Source organism: Thamnophis elegans, chromosome Z (genome assembly GCF_009769535.1).
Source record: "Thamnophis elegans isolate rThaEle1 chromosome Z, rThaEle1.pri, whole genome shotgun sequence".
Taxonomy (NCBI): Eukaryota; Metazoa; Chordata; class Lepidosauria; order Squamata; family Colubridae; genus Thamnophis; species Thamnophis elegans.
In genome coordinates, this window is record NC_045558.1 from 98,736,753 (window position 1) to 98,749,539 (window position 12,787).

General features: G+C 38.6%; 1 protein-coding gene across 1 annotated transcript; it reads right to left on the reverse strand.

Moving 5' to 3' along the window:
- Nucleotides 1-303: 303 nt before the first annotated feature.
- On the reverse strand, nt 304-12,715 carry PSMC5 (proteasome 26S subunit, ATPase 5). The gene is made up of 12 exons (XM_032235204.1): nt 12,632-12,715; nt 11,613-11,684; nt 10,702-10,771; nt 10,009-10,106; nt 7,851-7,907; nt 7,477-7,707; nt 4,860-4,986; nt 3,952-4,142; nt 3,508-3,606; nt 3,270-3,380; nt 2,420-2,506; nt 304-1,208 (listed from the first exon to the last, which is right to left on the reverse strand). The coding sequence occupies exons 1-12, from the start codon at nt 12,653-12,655 to the stop codon at nt 1,155-1,157; spliced, it is 1,221 nt and encodes a 406-aa protein (XP_032091095.1). The 5' UTR covers nt 12,656-12,715; the 3' UTR covers nt 304-1,154.
- Nucleotides 12,716-12,787: the final 72 nt, after the last annotated feature.

Genomic DNA, 12,787 nt, shown 5'->3' on the forward strand with positions numbered 1-12,787 from the left:
CAACACATATACAGCTGGTTCTGAATGTAATGAGAAGACTACTTTGAAGTTGTTAAAAAGATCAGTAGTTCCAAAGTATTGTTCAGCAACACATTAGGAACTCATCCACATTTACAATGGCATATACATGAAACTTTTATTATTACTTTTGACCATAGTTCAAGGAGGCCTTAAGAAGCCTCTTCCCTGAAAGCTTAGATTTTGCTATGAGTCCACTAAATTCAGTTCTTAGGCTCCCAACAATTGCATGTCCTGATTTACCGCACACAGGTTTGTAGTTTTTAACAAAAACAGCCCAATAAATAGTTGCTACTTAGTTTATTGGAGGGGAAGGGGAACAGGATGGGGAAGCAGGTTCTCTATCTCAAAATTACAAAGTTTAATTTTGAACTACTTTCAAAATTTCACAGTAATTAATTATTTAATTAAATTTTCCTTATGGTACAATTTTCACTTCATAAAGCAAAAGAACCTATTTAGTTAACTTTCTATTCATGCATGCAATTCTACTTCTTGCTTTTTAGACATCAAAATAAGCTAGTCAAGGGAGCTTTACTAAAATGTGAATGAGTTATTTTAATATCCACAATTTTAATATTTTTCAAGACATTCTCCCTAAGTAATTTTTCTCCCCTCTACCTTAAACTTGATTATGACAATTTCAATATATTTACCATTTGATAGGCACAAAGATATTAGGTATACACAAAATTTTTCAACCCAAGAACAGACTCTTCTTGTTTTCTGCACCAGTCTGGTTTGGAAGAGTTACTTCCAGAATTTCCTGGAGTAACATGAAGTAGCAGACTGATACAGAATATTCAGTTCTGGATCAAGTTGCACACAAATCTAATATGTACCTTTCCTAAGTACAAATTAGAGTAGAAGTACAAAACCCGAAAACACTGTTTCAAAGACATATTATTACAGACTTAACCAGACTTTTAGGAGGACCTAATCTCCTAAAATGTTTCCAGTGAGAAAACATGCAATTCATTTGGTTTTATAAACTAATGTCATTGCTGAAAAGCTGAACAAATTCTTAAAAGAACCCTTTCCCCTTTTCCATTTACAATCATTTATATTGTTTTATTACATGAAAAACAAGTAAATGACATTAGGAAATAATTTGATGAAATAGCAGCAACTTTTTATTACTTCCAGAGCTTCTTGATAGACATGTTCTTCTCACTGTCTTTTTGCATAACCTGCCAAGGGAGAAGCAGCATTAGATACAAAGCACAAAGTAACACATAAATTGCAGCTTTTTAAAAGCTTTCTTCTACCATTTGGCTGGCTGTTTAAATCCATATATTTTATTATCTCTTCCTGACCAAAAAAACTCTCAACTAGTTAATTCTATAAGAAAAATTGTACCTTCAAGTTACCTTCATTATTCTATTTTAATGAAAATGCAGGAGTTTTTGATGTAAGTCTGCTATCACTCATCTATCCAATTAAATGTCGGGCTTCAAGTAATTCAACTTTTGAGAAGTCCACTATTACATGCTACGGCTTCTCTGGAAAAAGGCAGTTCTAGTTTAATCACTCCTCACCATAAGTAGTACTCCATTACAATTTTAATTGTCACCCTAATTATTTATTCAGCAACCATTCAAAGTTATGATGGCATTGAACAAATGGTAGTTACGACTTGCTAGCACCCCTATGATCATGTGACTAATCTGGTTATTTGGCAATTAATTCGCACTTAAGATTGATCACATGATCACCATTTGCAACATTCCATGCTGCTTCCACAGAAATTTATGGAGAAGCCAGCAGAGAAGATCAAAAGTTCCTGTGGTAAGTCTCTCGTACCCGTGCACACTCCACAATCCTTCTATGCTTATACTGCCCATTTGCACAATCAGCGACTTGTGCCTCACATCCGCTCCTGATGTTGCTTGTGCACATCATCCTTGATCTACACTTCTTGTACACAATGAAGGCAAATATACACCCTTGCACTCTCCCTGACCCATCCCATGCCTCTTGTGCACTTTCCCTGACCCACCCAACAACTCACCCTCATTAATTTTCCCTGTGTGTGCCTCTTGCACTTTCTCTTCCACTCTCTTATGTGCCTGCCAGTCTAGGACATACAGCTTCCTGCTGGTTTCTCATGATTGCCTCACCTAATGACTACAGGATTCAGTTAAAAATGGCAACCAGGACTGCAGAGATTGCCATCATTAAGTGATGCAACCATGTTTTATGACCTTATCACTTGTCAGAAATTCCAATCCTAATTGTCATCATAGGTCCAGGGATATTATCACCCACTTAGCATGCCAAGTGGATATTCTGACTCAAAATTAAAAGCATTACAATTCAATATATAAGAATAGCTCATTAGGGAAGACAGCTGTATATATTGGGTATTTCCTTTGTCTCTTATATCAATCACCAAAAGTACCTTTGCTACAGCCATTTCAAAGTCTTCTTGAGTCACGTGTACTCTCCTCTCTCTCAATGCATACATTCCAGCCTCTGTACATACACCCTGCAACACAAATTAGTACAATATAATGTCCTGTTCCGTTCAAATATCAGTGAACACAGAGCTCAGCCAGACCATCTTTTTTCTCATCTAAAAATAATACAATTATTCCTAATGCTAACAGTGCAGTTTTTAATCATATGTATGCATAAAATGCTAATTTTAATTCAAGCACTAATTCTTGGAAATATTTTTTTTGAAACATTTAGCAATTATATGCTTTAACACCAACATTCATTTTTACCAGTCGTGAAAACAAATGACAGTAAAAATATATAGCATAATATAGGTAAATAATATCTGGTCATAAGTAGCTAAGTTTAAATAAATAAATGTACATACAAATGGATAACGAATAAGGAGATTATGAATGAAAGATAGAAATGTATAGTAGGGAAAACACTAACTGCAAAGAAACCAATTTGGAACTGCTGTATGATATACGATGGAACTTATTGTTCCTATGTTGTTTTTAAGTTGTGTGTTTGTTTTTGTTGATGTGTTTATGTGTTTAAAATAAAAAAAAATATCAAAAAAAGAACCATGCAAATAATGGTCTCTTCGGTGTTGAAAAACAGTTTTACACAGCAAAATGCCGAGGTGACATTTTAATATCAAAAAAATATTTGCCAATATCCCTCCTATTCACAAGTTAAAAAACTACATCCCCACATATTTCTAATAATACATGACTCTATTTTAGAAATACCATTCATTTTAAAAGCTACAGCAACTGATCTGGCATCCCTTTAAATCACCCCATTACCTTGACCTCAGCCCCGGAAGCCCCCGGCATTAGTTCTGCAATCTTCCGCAGATTGATTCCTCTTGTCAGATTCATCTTACGAGAATGAATCTTCAGGATGTCTAGACGAGCCTATTGGAATCAAAAAAGAGAGCCAAAACAGTATAGAAAACACAATACAGAACAGCTGAAGGACATTCTCTCTTTATTGGAGAAAGTCTATTACAAGAAGCAAAGTGAAAAGCTACCCCATTCTTACCTCTTCATTTGGAGGTGGGAATTCAATTTTTCTATCAATGCGGCCAGGACGAAGCAGGGCTGAATCCAAGATGTCTATGCGATTGGTTGCCATAATTACCTGCAAAGAGATACATTACTGGACTGAACATTTATCATATCCCACTCCCAAGCCTAAAAAGTCTCTTTTGAGCTATCTATTACAAGTCTGCCTTATATAACTAACCTCTATCCAAATTCTTTTTATACATCCACTCCCCTTTATTGGCATAACTTTATACTCATATATGCAATTATCTAGGATATGTATTTCATTTTGGCTTCTCATGATTTGTAAAATCTTCCAAAATTCTGAACTGTATGTCTGAAGTCCCAATGGCTTTGTCGTGTAACCAAGATTTTAAAAATTCTACCTTAGCAGAATCGGTGAACACAAGCTTATGACATCACACCTCTTTAAACATACCTTGATGTTCTTAGTAGCTTCAAAACCATCAAGCTGGTTGAGCAATTCCAACATTGTACGCTGAACTTCACTGTCCCCACCAGATCCACCTTCCAAGCGAGAAGAACCTATGGAGTCTATCTCATCCATGAAGATGATGGAAGGAGCATGTTCCCGTGCCATGACAAACAGCTCACGTACCATTCGTGCACCTGTCATAAATCAAGCATATTAACTCCTTTAGTCCCCTGAAATGATCACAGTAAGCCTTCTACAAACATGGATTCTTTTAAATATTTAGCTGCAGTTCTAATTTTAATTCCATTTTCTATTCCTGAATTCCTTTCCAAGGCATCTTTTTCAGGTTGCACATGATTACTATATTGGTGAATTACATCACCTGGAAAATACTGCAATGCAGGGCTATCCTTAACACCATCTAGAAGCTCCAACTGGTCTAGAATTCACTAGCACGGATAGTAATGGGAATGCCTTAATATATCCTTGTGACAACTCTGCTCCACTACTTGCATTGTTACCAGTCTTCTAGGTGCAATTCAAGTGCCAATTATAAGTAGTTCTTGACTTAAGTCATTCAAAGTTTCAGTGGTGCTGAAAAAAGTGACTCGTGACCAGTATGTGCTCTTACAACCATTTCAACATCTCCTATGCTCATGTGATTAAAATTTGGACGCTTGGCAAATATCATTTATTTATAGTCGCATCGTTCTATGGTCATGTGATTACCATTTGTGAGCTTCTAGGGAGCTTTCAACAAAGTCAATGAAGTAAACTGGATTCACTTAACAACTACAGCAAAAAAGTAATAAAATTGTGTGTAAATTCGCTTAACTACATTGTTTAATGATGGAAGTTGGCCAATGCATAAATTAAATTTCCAAACTGCATAATCCTTCCCCAAAAGTTACCTTCTCCAATGAATTTCTGCACAAGCTCAGAGCCAGAGACACGGATGAAAGTACAGTCAGTGTGATGAGCCACAGCCCGGGCCAGCAAAGTTTTTCCAGTGCCAGGGGGTCCATACAATAGCACACCCTGTATGAGAGAACTTAAGATTAGTGGGGGATATACAAGAATTCTAAATTCAAAAAATGTAGTAGAGATTTTATGCAGCATGCTGGTACCCCCCCCTGTAGACATTCAATTAAACAAGACATACATACGCGCATTTAGGCATGGAAAGATGGCTATGAGTTTAACACATTGTTTTGGAGAAGTAGTGATGTGCTTCAATAAGAATCAGCTTCAGTACCATTTAGCAATTAGCAATTCCCTTTCCAAAGTGCCTATAATCAATTGCAATATTTATCAAATTTATACAATATCCATTTCAGGGGAGGGGGGTTTACAAATGAAAACCACAAAGAAACATACAAAAGTGACATAGATAAAAAGAAAAGTTAACAAGTTAAAAAGATAGACTGTCCTCAAACCACCAACCACTCCTAGGATTGTATGTTGCTCTCCGATCCCCATGCCAGTTGTCAAGAGTCAGGTCTTATTCTTCCAGAAGGCTACTAGAGTGCAGGCCCATCTTACCTCTGTCCATAAGACAGCAGAGAAGGCAGTCTTCCTAGGCTGCCAATCAAAAGGCCCTCTTAATCATAGCTGCTAACTATTTGAGTACGAGTCATGGATTCAGGACACCAGATTACACACTGGGTCTGTCTGGGACAGGACAACCCTATCCAAGACGAAAGATGGCTGTGAGCCTCCAACTCACAGCCAGTTCATCGTGTTCCCTACCACAGTAGGCAGCACAAAAGGACATCCGTGACATCACCTAATCCACCCAGGACAGAATTATACCCTAGGTGAATTAAGCGTGATACCTCACCTGAATCTGCAAATTGATACCTCATGATGAAGGATAATCTGATCTAGCAGCTCCATGTTAAACAGAGTTAAAAATGTTAAAAAGGAGTAGAGAGGGCACCAAGTCTTGCAGTACTCTGCTAAGCAGGAACAACAGGCTGGACCTGTCAACACTGATTGGAATTAGCCTTCGAGGGAGAATGGGAAGCAGTATAAAATTGTGCCCCCCCCCCAAAAAAAAATCTTGAAAGCTGATCTAAATGAAAACCATGGGTGATGATATATCAAAGACAATTGAGAAGTGAAGAGTTCATATGAATTCACTACCTCCATCCCATTCCAAGGTGGCGCAGTGGTTAAATGCAGCACTGCAGGCTACTGCTAGATCAGCAGGTCAGCGGTTCAAATCTCACCGGCTCAGGGTTGACTCAGCCTTCCATCCTTCCGAGGTGGGTAAAATGAGGACCCAGATTGTTGGGGGCAATATGCTGACTCTCTGTAAACCGCTTAGAGAGGCCTGAAAGGCCTATGAAGCGGTATATAAGTCTACTGCTATTCCTGCTAGAGATCATCCAAAAGTATGACCAATGCTCTTTCTGTCCCTTTTCTGAACTTGAAACATGACTAAAAGGGGTGCAAACAATCTGTATCATCCAGGATCCTCTAAAGCTTTCTTAAAAAGGAAAGTTAGAAGACAAAAATATCCAGAAAGAAGGGATCAAGTGATGGCTTTTTGAGAAGGTATACCAGCATGATTTTAAGTACCACCAGCTATATCCCCTCCCTCAAGGATGAATTAAACATCACTAGGACCCACCCACGTCTTCTCCCAGGTGGATTTAACAACCAGGAGGACATGGATCTCATTCACAGGGGACCAACACTTACAGTTCTGAGAACCCTGTCCACTTCCTTGGGTCCAAGAGGATCAATGTGTTCCCAGATAACTGGGTAAATTCATTCCTCAGGCATCTCCAAAGCACATGCACCATGCTTTGTCTGCAACTGAGAATAAATCCAGATAGATTTTATCTATCGGATGCACTGAAAATTCTTAAGTATAGCCTGAAGGCAAACTTTAAAGCTCCCGTACGCAGGATCCAGAAAACCCTAAACAAGGTCATCAGGAAGCACTCTATGGACATAGTAAGAGTGGAGAAATACTGACATTTGCCCACTCTTAACCCTACAGTGTAGGCCTCAATAGTAGCTTGGATTCATTCTTCATCTTCCTACAGTGGTATTGTAGATGTCTCTTGACCCTTTTCAGCTGTCTGAATTCCTCCATAAAACACAGAGAATACCAGGAACAAAAGGTTGAGAGGTCTTTTCTAAATGTCTAAATCTTATAAGCATATCTTAACCTATAAATCAAGAGAAAAATACCCAAAGAAACTACTTTCAAATAAGCTTGCCTCAACACCCACTGAATTATGAATTACCAGTGTCTACCTATTGCTTTTCAGAGAACATTGCACGTGGAGGTCCTCAACCCACCTAGCCCATTACATGCAAGAACCACATGCAAGTTCTCAAATATCTCAAGCACATTATTTACCAGATCTCAGTACTGAGATTTTTGGACTGCATATGCTATAGCTCTTCTTAACCTCTGATATTCCCATCTTATTGAAGTCTTTTTCAAAAGCAGTCTAATGTCCTTTCAATTTTTCAAGGTTTGTGTGCCCCTTTGAAACACTTTTCACTTGCCTTCGGTTGAGCAATGCCCAAAGCTTCAAAAAGCTCTGGATGTTTAACTGGAAGCTCAATCACTTCCTTAATCTCTTTGATTTGCTTGTCAAGGCCACCAATCATCTCATAGGTGGAATCTGGAACTTTCTCCACCATCATCAATGAAACTAGAGGATCCACTTTGTTTGGTAGTATCTTATGCAGTGTGTAGCTATCATTCCTCAGAGCAACACGGCAGTTTGGTGTCACCTGGACAGTAAAGAGGAAAATAAGTTGTAAGTAATGGAAGCAGGTCGTTTCTGATGAACCACTGGGGGTGAATCACACATCCGGATCTAGGAAAGACTGTATGGCCTTCCTTATCCCCCGAAAGCCGGAAACAGTTTCCTTACATCATTGATGTCTATGTTTTTGTCCACATCAACCACAAACTTGCCTTCTGGATGAACCTGAAATACAAAATGGCCAATTAACTCTACTGGAAAAATATTTTTTGTATTTAATAGCCAACAAGCTAAGGTCAATAAGCAATGCTGTTATTATATAGCTGTACAGTAACAGCTGGCTCATAGCTTCTTTTGCAAAAGCAAATGAAACAGCTAGAAAAAAAACCTACATTATTTAAGGATAGTTTATTTTGCAAGGCAGGTCAAAAATGGATTCATTCAACATTCACCATTAAACCATATTATGTATATCTGCTGACGAGTTAATAATGAAATAAGGGCAGGATTTAATAAAACAATATATTTGCTGCTCTTGTCCTGAAATATTGTGGCAAACTACATTAAGAGGCTTAATTTTTAACTAGATAATTTTTTATTTAAACATCACAGCTGCTAGTCAATTTTATTCCAACATCACAAATACAGCATTGCTATCAACATTCCTACCAATTTGTCTCAAAGATCTAAGAATTACAAGGATGCATACAGTGTTTATTACATTAATGCTCTTTATTCAGGCAATCCTAAACTTAGGGCCACAACTGAGACCAGAATTTCTGGTGTTAAGCAAGGTAGTTAAGTGAGTTACACCTAATTTTACAACTTTTTTTTTAACCCTGTTAAGCAAATCTGGCTTCTCCCACTAACTTTGCTTGTTGAAAGCTGCTGGGAAGATTGCAAATGAGGTTAACATGAGCCTGAGATGTTGCAAAATCATAAATACATATAGCTGCCAAACTCTTAGTTCAATCACATGACCATGGGTACTGTATTTCTCAGAGTATAAGACACCTTTTTTCCTCAAAAAAGAGGCTGAAAATCTGGGTGCGTCTTATACACTGAATACAGCATTTTTGCCCCCCAAAGCCCCACCCCCTCCACCAACCCTTATGGAAGCTTTCAGAGAGCTCCTGGGGGCTGGGGAGGGCAGAAATGAGCAAAAAAGGGATTTTTTTGCCCTCCCTCAGCCCCCAGCAGCACTCTATAAGCCTCTACAAGGCTATGCATGCAATTTTTTTTGACAAAAATGGGCCAGTTTTCGTGAAAATAAGCCCATTTTTTGCTCATTTTTGTGTCCCCCCCCAGCACTCTGCAAGCCCCCCGAGGCTATTCATGCCTTTTGGGGGGGGGGGAACAGGCCCGTTTTCGCGAGGTTTGCAAAGTGCAAAAACTTTTTTTCCCCTTTTGGAAAGCTCTTTTAACTGATTGATGAGAATTACATTGATCAAGTGCTGTGCCAGCAGAAACAAAGTCTTAGGTGCTGCAGATTGTCAGCTATTTCCTTCTCTAGCACTTGGATAAATACACCTGGAAACATCTACCTACCTACCTACTCTCTCTCTCCCCCTATCTACTTACTGTATTTCTCTCTCTCTCTCCCACTCTATCTACCTACTACTTACCTACCTACCGTCCCTCTCTCTCAATCCCTATCTACTGTATTTCTCTCTCTATCCCTCTACCTATCAACTTACCTACTCTCTCTCCCTACCTATCTACTGTATTTCTCTCTATTTCTCTCTCTCTATCCCTCTACTTACCTACACACTCTCTCCCCCTCCCTACCTACTGTATTTCTCTCTCTATTTCTTTCTCTCTATCTCTTTATCTACCTACTTAACTAACTACTCTCTCTCTCCCTACCTACCTATTGTATTTCTCTCTTTCTCTCCCTCTCTATCCCTCTACCTACCTACCTACTTTTTTTTTTTAATGCCTCTTCAAAACCTTGGTGCATCTTATACTCCAGTGTGTCTTATACTCCAAAAAATACAATATATCATGACAGTCATAAGTGCAAGGCCCAGTCATAAGTATTTTCAGTGCTGCTGTAACTTCAATGGTTGCTAAATAATTCATTACAAATCAAGGATTACCTATGGTATACATGCAACTCTTCTCTTTTCCCCTCCCCCCACAACAATTTTATCTTAACAAATCTTGACTGAGTGAAGATTTGAGCAGAAGGGTTTAATTCTATATATCTGCTGTAAAGATTAAAAAAATATTAAACACTATTATTTTCAATTAATATTTCACTCTATTCCCAATTGAGGGAACAAATATCTAAAATAGTGATAGATGTGTGCAAGGAAGACCATACCTTGACTAGCACCTTTTTTTTGTCCATAGCCCTCACCACTTCACCCACATAGGAACCCTGCTCCTGCAGAAGCTGCAATTCCTCACGAAGCAGGCGTACTAGAATATGTAAAGTATTTAAACAATAAATAATGCATCAACATAGGGTGATTGGATGGATGGCAGAAAAGTAAAACTTAAAGTACACAATGTAAAGACAGCTGGCTTGGTTTTCAAACTGGCATTCGGATTCTTGGAACACTCCTAGTAAATAATTTTCTACTCTTCAACTAAGATATTCTCTTCACCTATCCTTGCTTAAAACATCACATTTCTATAAGCTTATAAAATAAATTTTAATACATAAACTTCATATGTATAAACATTTGAGGACTGCAAAGATATCTTTAATTAAAAGTTATTTAACAAGTAAACCATGTGCTTCATAAAGCTGTTCTGTTGATATTTAATATTAAAAGTATAATTATGTATGAATATATGTAGACCAATTCCATTGTGTTCTACAGTATAAATTTGATTTTAGCTATTTAGGAGGTATAATATAAAAACCTATTTATAATTATCTAGATTGTCTTATATCACTTTTGTTTAAAATACCATATTCAACTCCCAAAATAGTTACACAGTTTTGATTATTCTGCTCTTCATTCCTTGGTCATAGAAGCAATGAAACAAAGCACTATTTCTAACTTACCTTTGGCATTAAGTTCATTCCTCTGAGCCTGCAGTCGCCTTAGATTCTGACTCTTATCATTGACTATCAACTTCAAGGAAAAGAAAAAGGCAATACATCATAAAAAACTCAGGCAGAAATCAATTAACATTGTTTAGAGGCACAATAATAAAAAAACATATATTCCCTGCTATACATAATCTGGAGTAAACAGCTTTGCAAAGCATTTGTACCACTTCAAACTATCAATTAAGAAAATCAAAGGCAGCTGCACTATTTCTAGTCTAGCCCAGTATAAACTGGATCAAATACTAATAACCAAGTGTTTTAGCTCTCATACTAGTAAGGAGCGTTCAAGACCATATGCACAGTGCCTTAAAGATTCATATCAAATATAGTAAACGTATGTCAAAACCCCATTTTTCCTGCATACGTACCTTCTTTATTCACAATTAGGAGCCCCAGACCAGGATTTACATATTACTGCTTTCTTTTTGAAGCATTAATGCAAATGTTACATTATGCTACACTAGGGGTGTCAAACTTAAGGTCCACAGGCTGGATCTGGCTGCAGTGCCCCTAGAAGTGAAAACAGGGCAAAAGTGCTGCAAGAGGCCATCCAGGCTGAAAACGGAGTGCCCATTTTGGTCTTGCAGGTTTGCTGCAGAAGGTGTCTGTCCCATCTCCCCCACCCTGGCCGGCCCACGGAGAACTACAATACTGATCCATCCATTGAAGAAATCCAGTTTGACACCCCTGTGCTACACATTATCAGCCATAATGAAGAGAGAGTTCAAAGTTATCCAGAAATCACATTTCAAATCAATTACAATCCAAATGTTTCAAAGCTTAATTTACTCATCAGAAGAAAAATTCTATTTTTAAAGCAAATAACATCACTTTTAATCTTTCAGGGACTCAGTAACTCTTACCTGCAACTCCTCAATCTTGGACAGATAATACTGGCGCAGGCCTGTACCACCCTTGCCCTCATCCAGGTCCATCTGTCAAGGAAAAGCAGGGTAAATCATAAAACAACCTCCCTTTTACGTATATCTTTCAGTCAGAGAACAATTCCTGGCACCTTGTAACTGCCATTCATACTTCCTTTAGTCCCTAAGCTAACCCTTTTCTTTCTTTTAAAACATAAAGTCTAAAACAGACTTTACATCTGTTTCATATCTCCACTTCCACAGAAAAGTTATTACTCTTAAGTAATAAGTTGAATTAGCAACAACATGAACGTTCAAGGCACTTTTGTATTTTACCTCACAACATGTACATTCTCCCCACCTATCAATTCAGTTATCTGTGTCATTACAAGCATTTACATTGCAGGTGTTAGCACAAAAATGCATCATGGAAATACAGAACAAGGTAGATCAGGAGTGAAGATGCATTCTTTTTTATGATTCCCAAGGGTCCCCGCATCCTCCGAGGCTAAAAACGTTATTTTTACGGGGGAGGGAAGAGAGAGGAGATTTATGGCAAAAAGCAAAGCTCAAGACATCTCCGAAAATTCCTAAATACTATTTCCAGAGACTTATTCCCATTCCCCCACTTCAGGGGCTGAGAATATCCTCAGCTCCTGATGTGGCTTTCGAGGTAGACCGGGTGGACACACGCGAATGAAGATACATAGGAGGTACATCTCCATCTCCCCCCTCCCGCCCCCCACGCTGTAGTAACTGCCCTCCTTGTAACGTCACCAGCAACAAACGCCCTTCTACGACCGGAACGCCGTCCTCAGTCAGGCCGCACCTCTTCCTATTGCTCTGACCGGATACAATGAGAGCCCATTTCTTTCCGAAATCGCATCTCTTCCACCTGTGTCCCACTAGCAGAACAAAAAATAACCGATGCCAACTATACCCTTTCCCTACCATTTTTCTTCTTAAATGAAGCGGCAGCAGCTGCTGATGTGACTCAGCAGTCCTCAGGAGTCGCTTACCTGCTCCGGCCCTTCTACCGCCATTTTCTCTCGCCTATATTAACAGTGGCCAGAAACGCGCGTGCGCTGAAGGAAGACAGAAATCAGCACGAGGCGCCTCCTTTTCCTCGTTCTTGCCCTTAACAAACATGGACGCTGGTGCTTCACCCGTGGAGA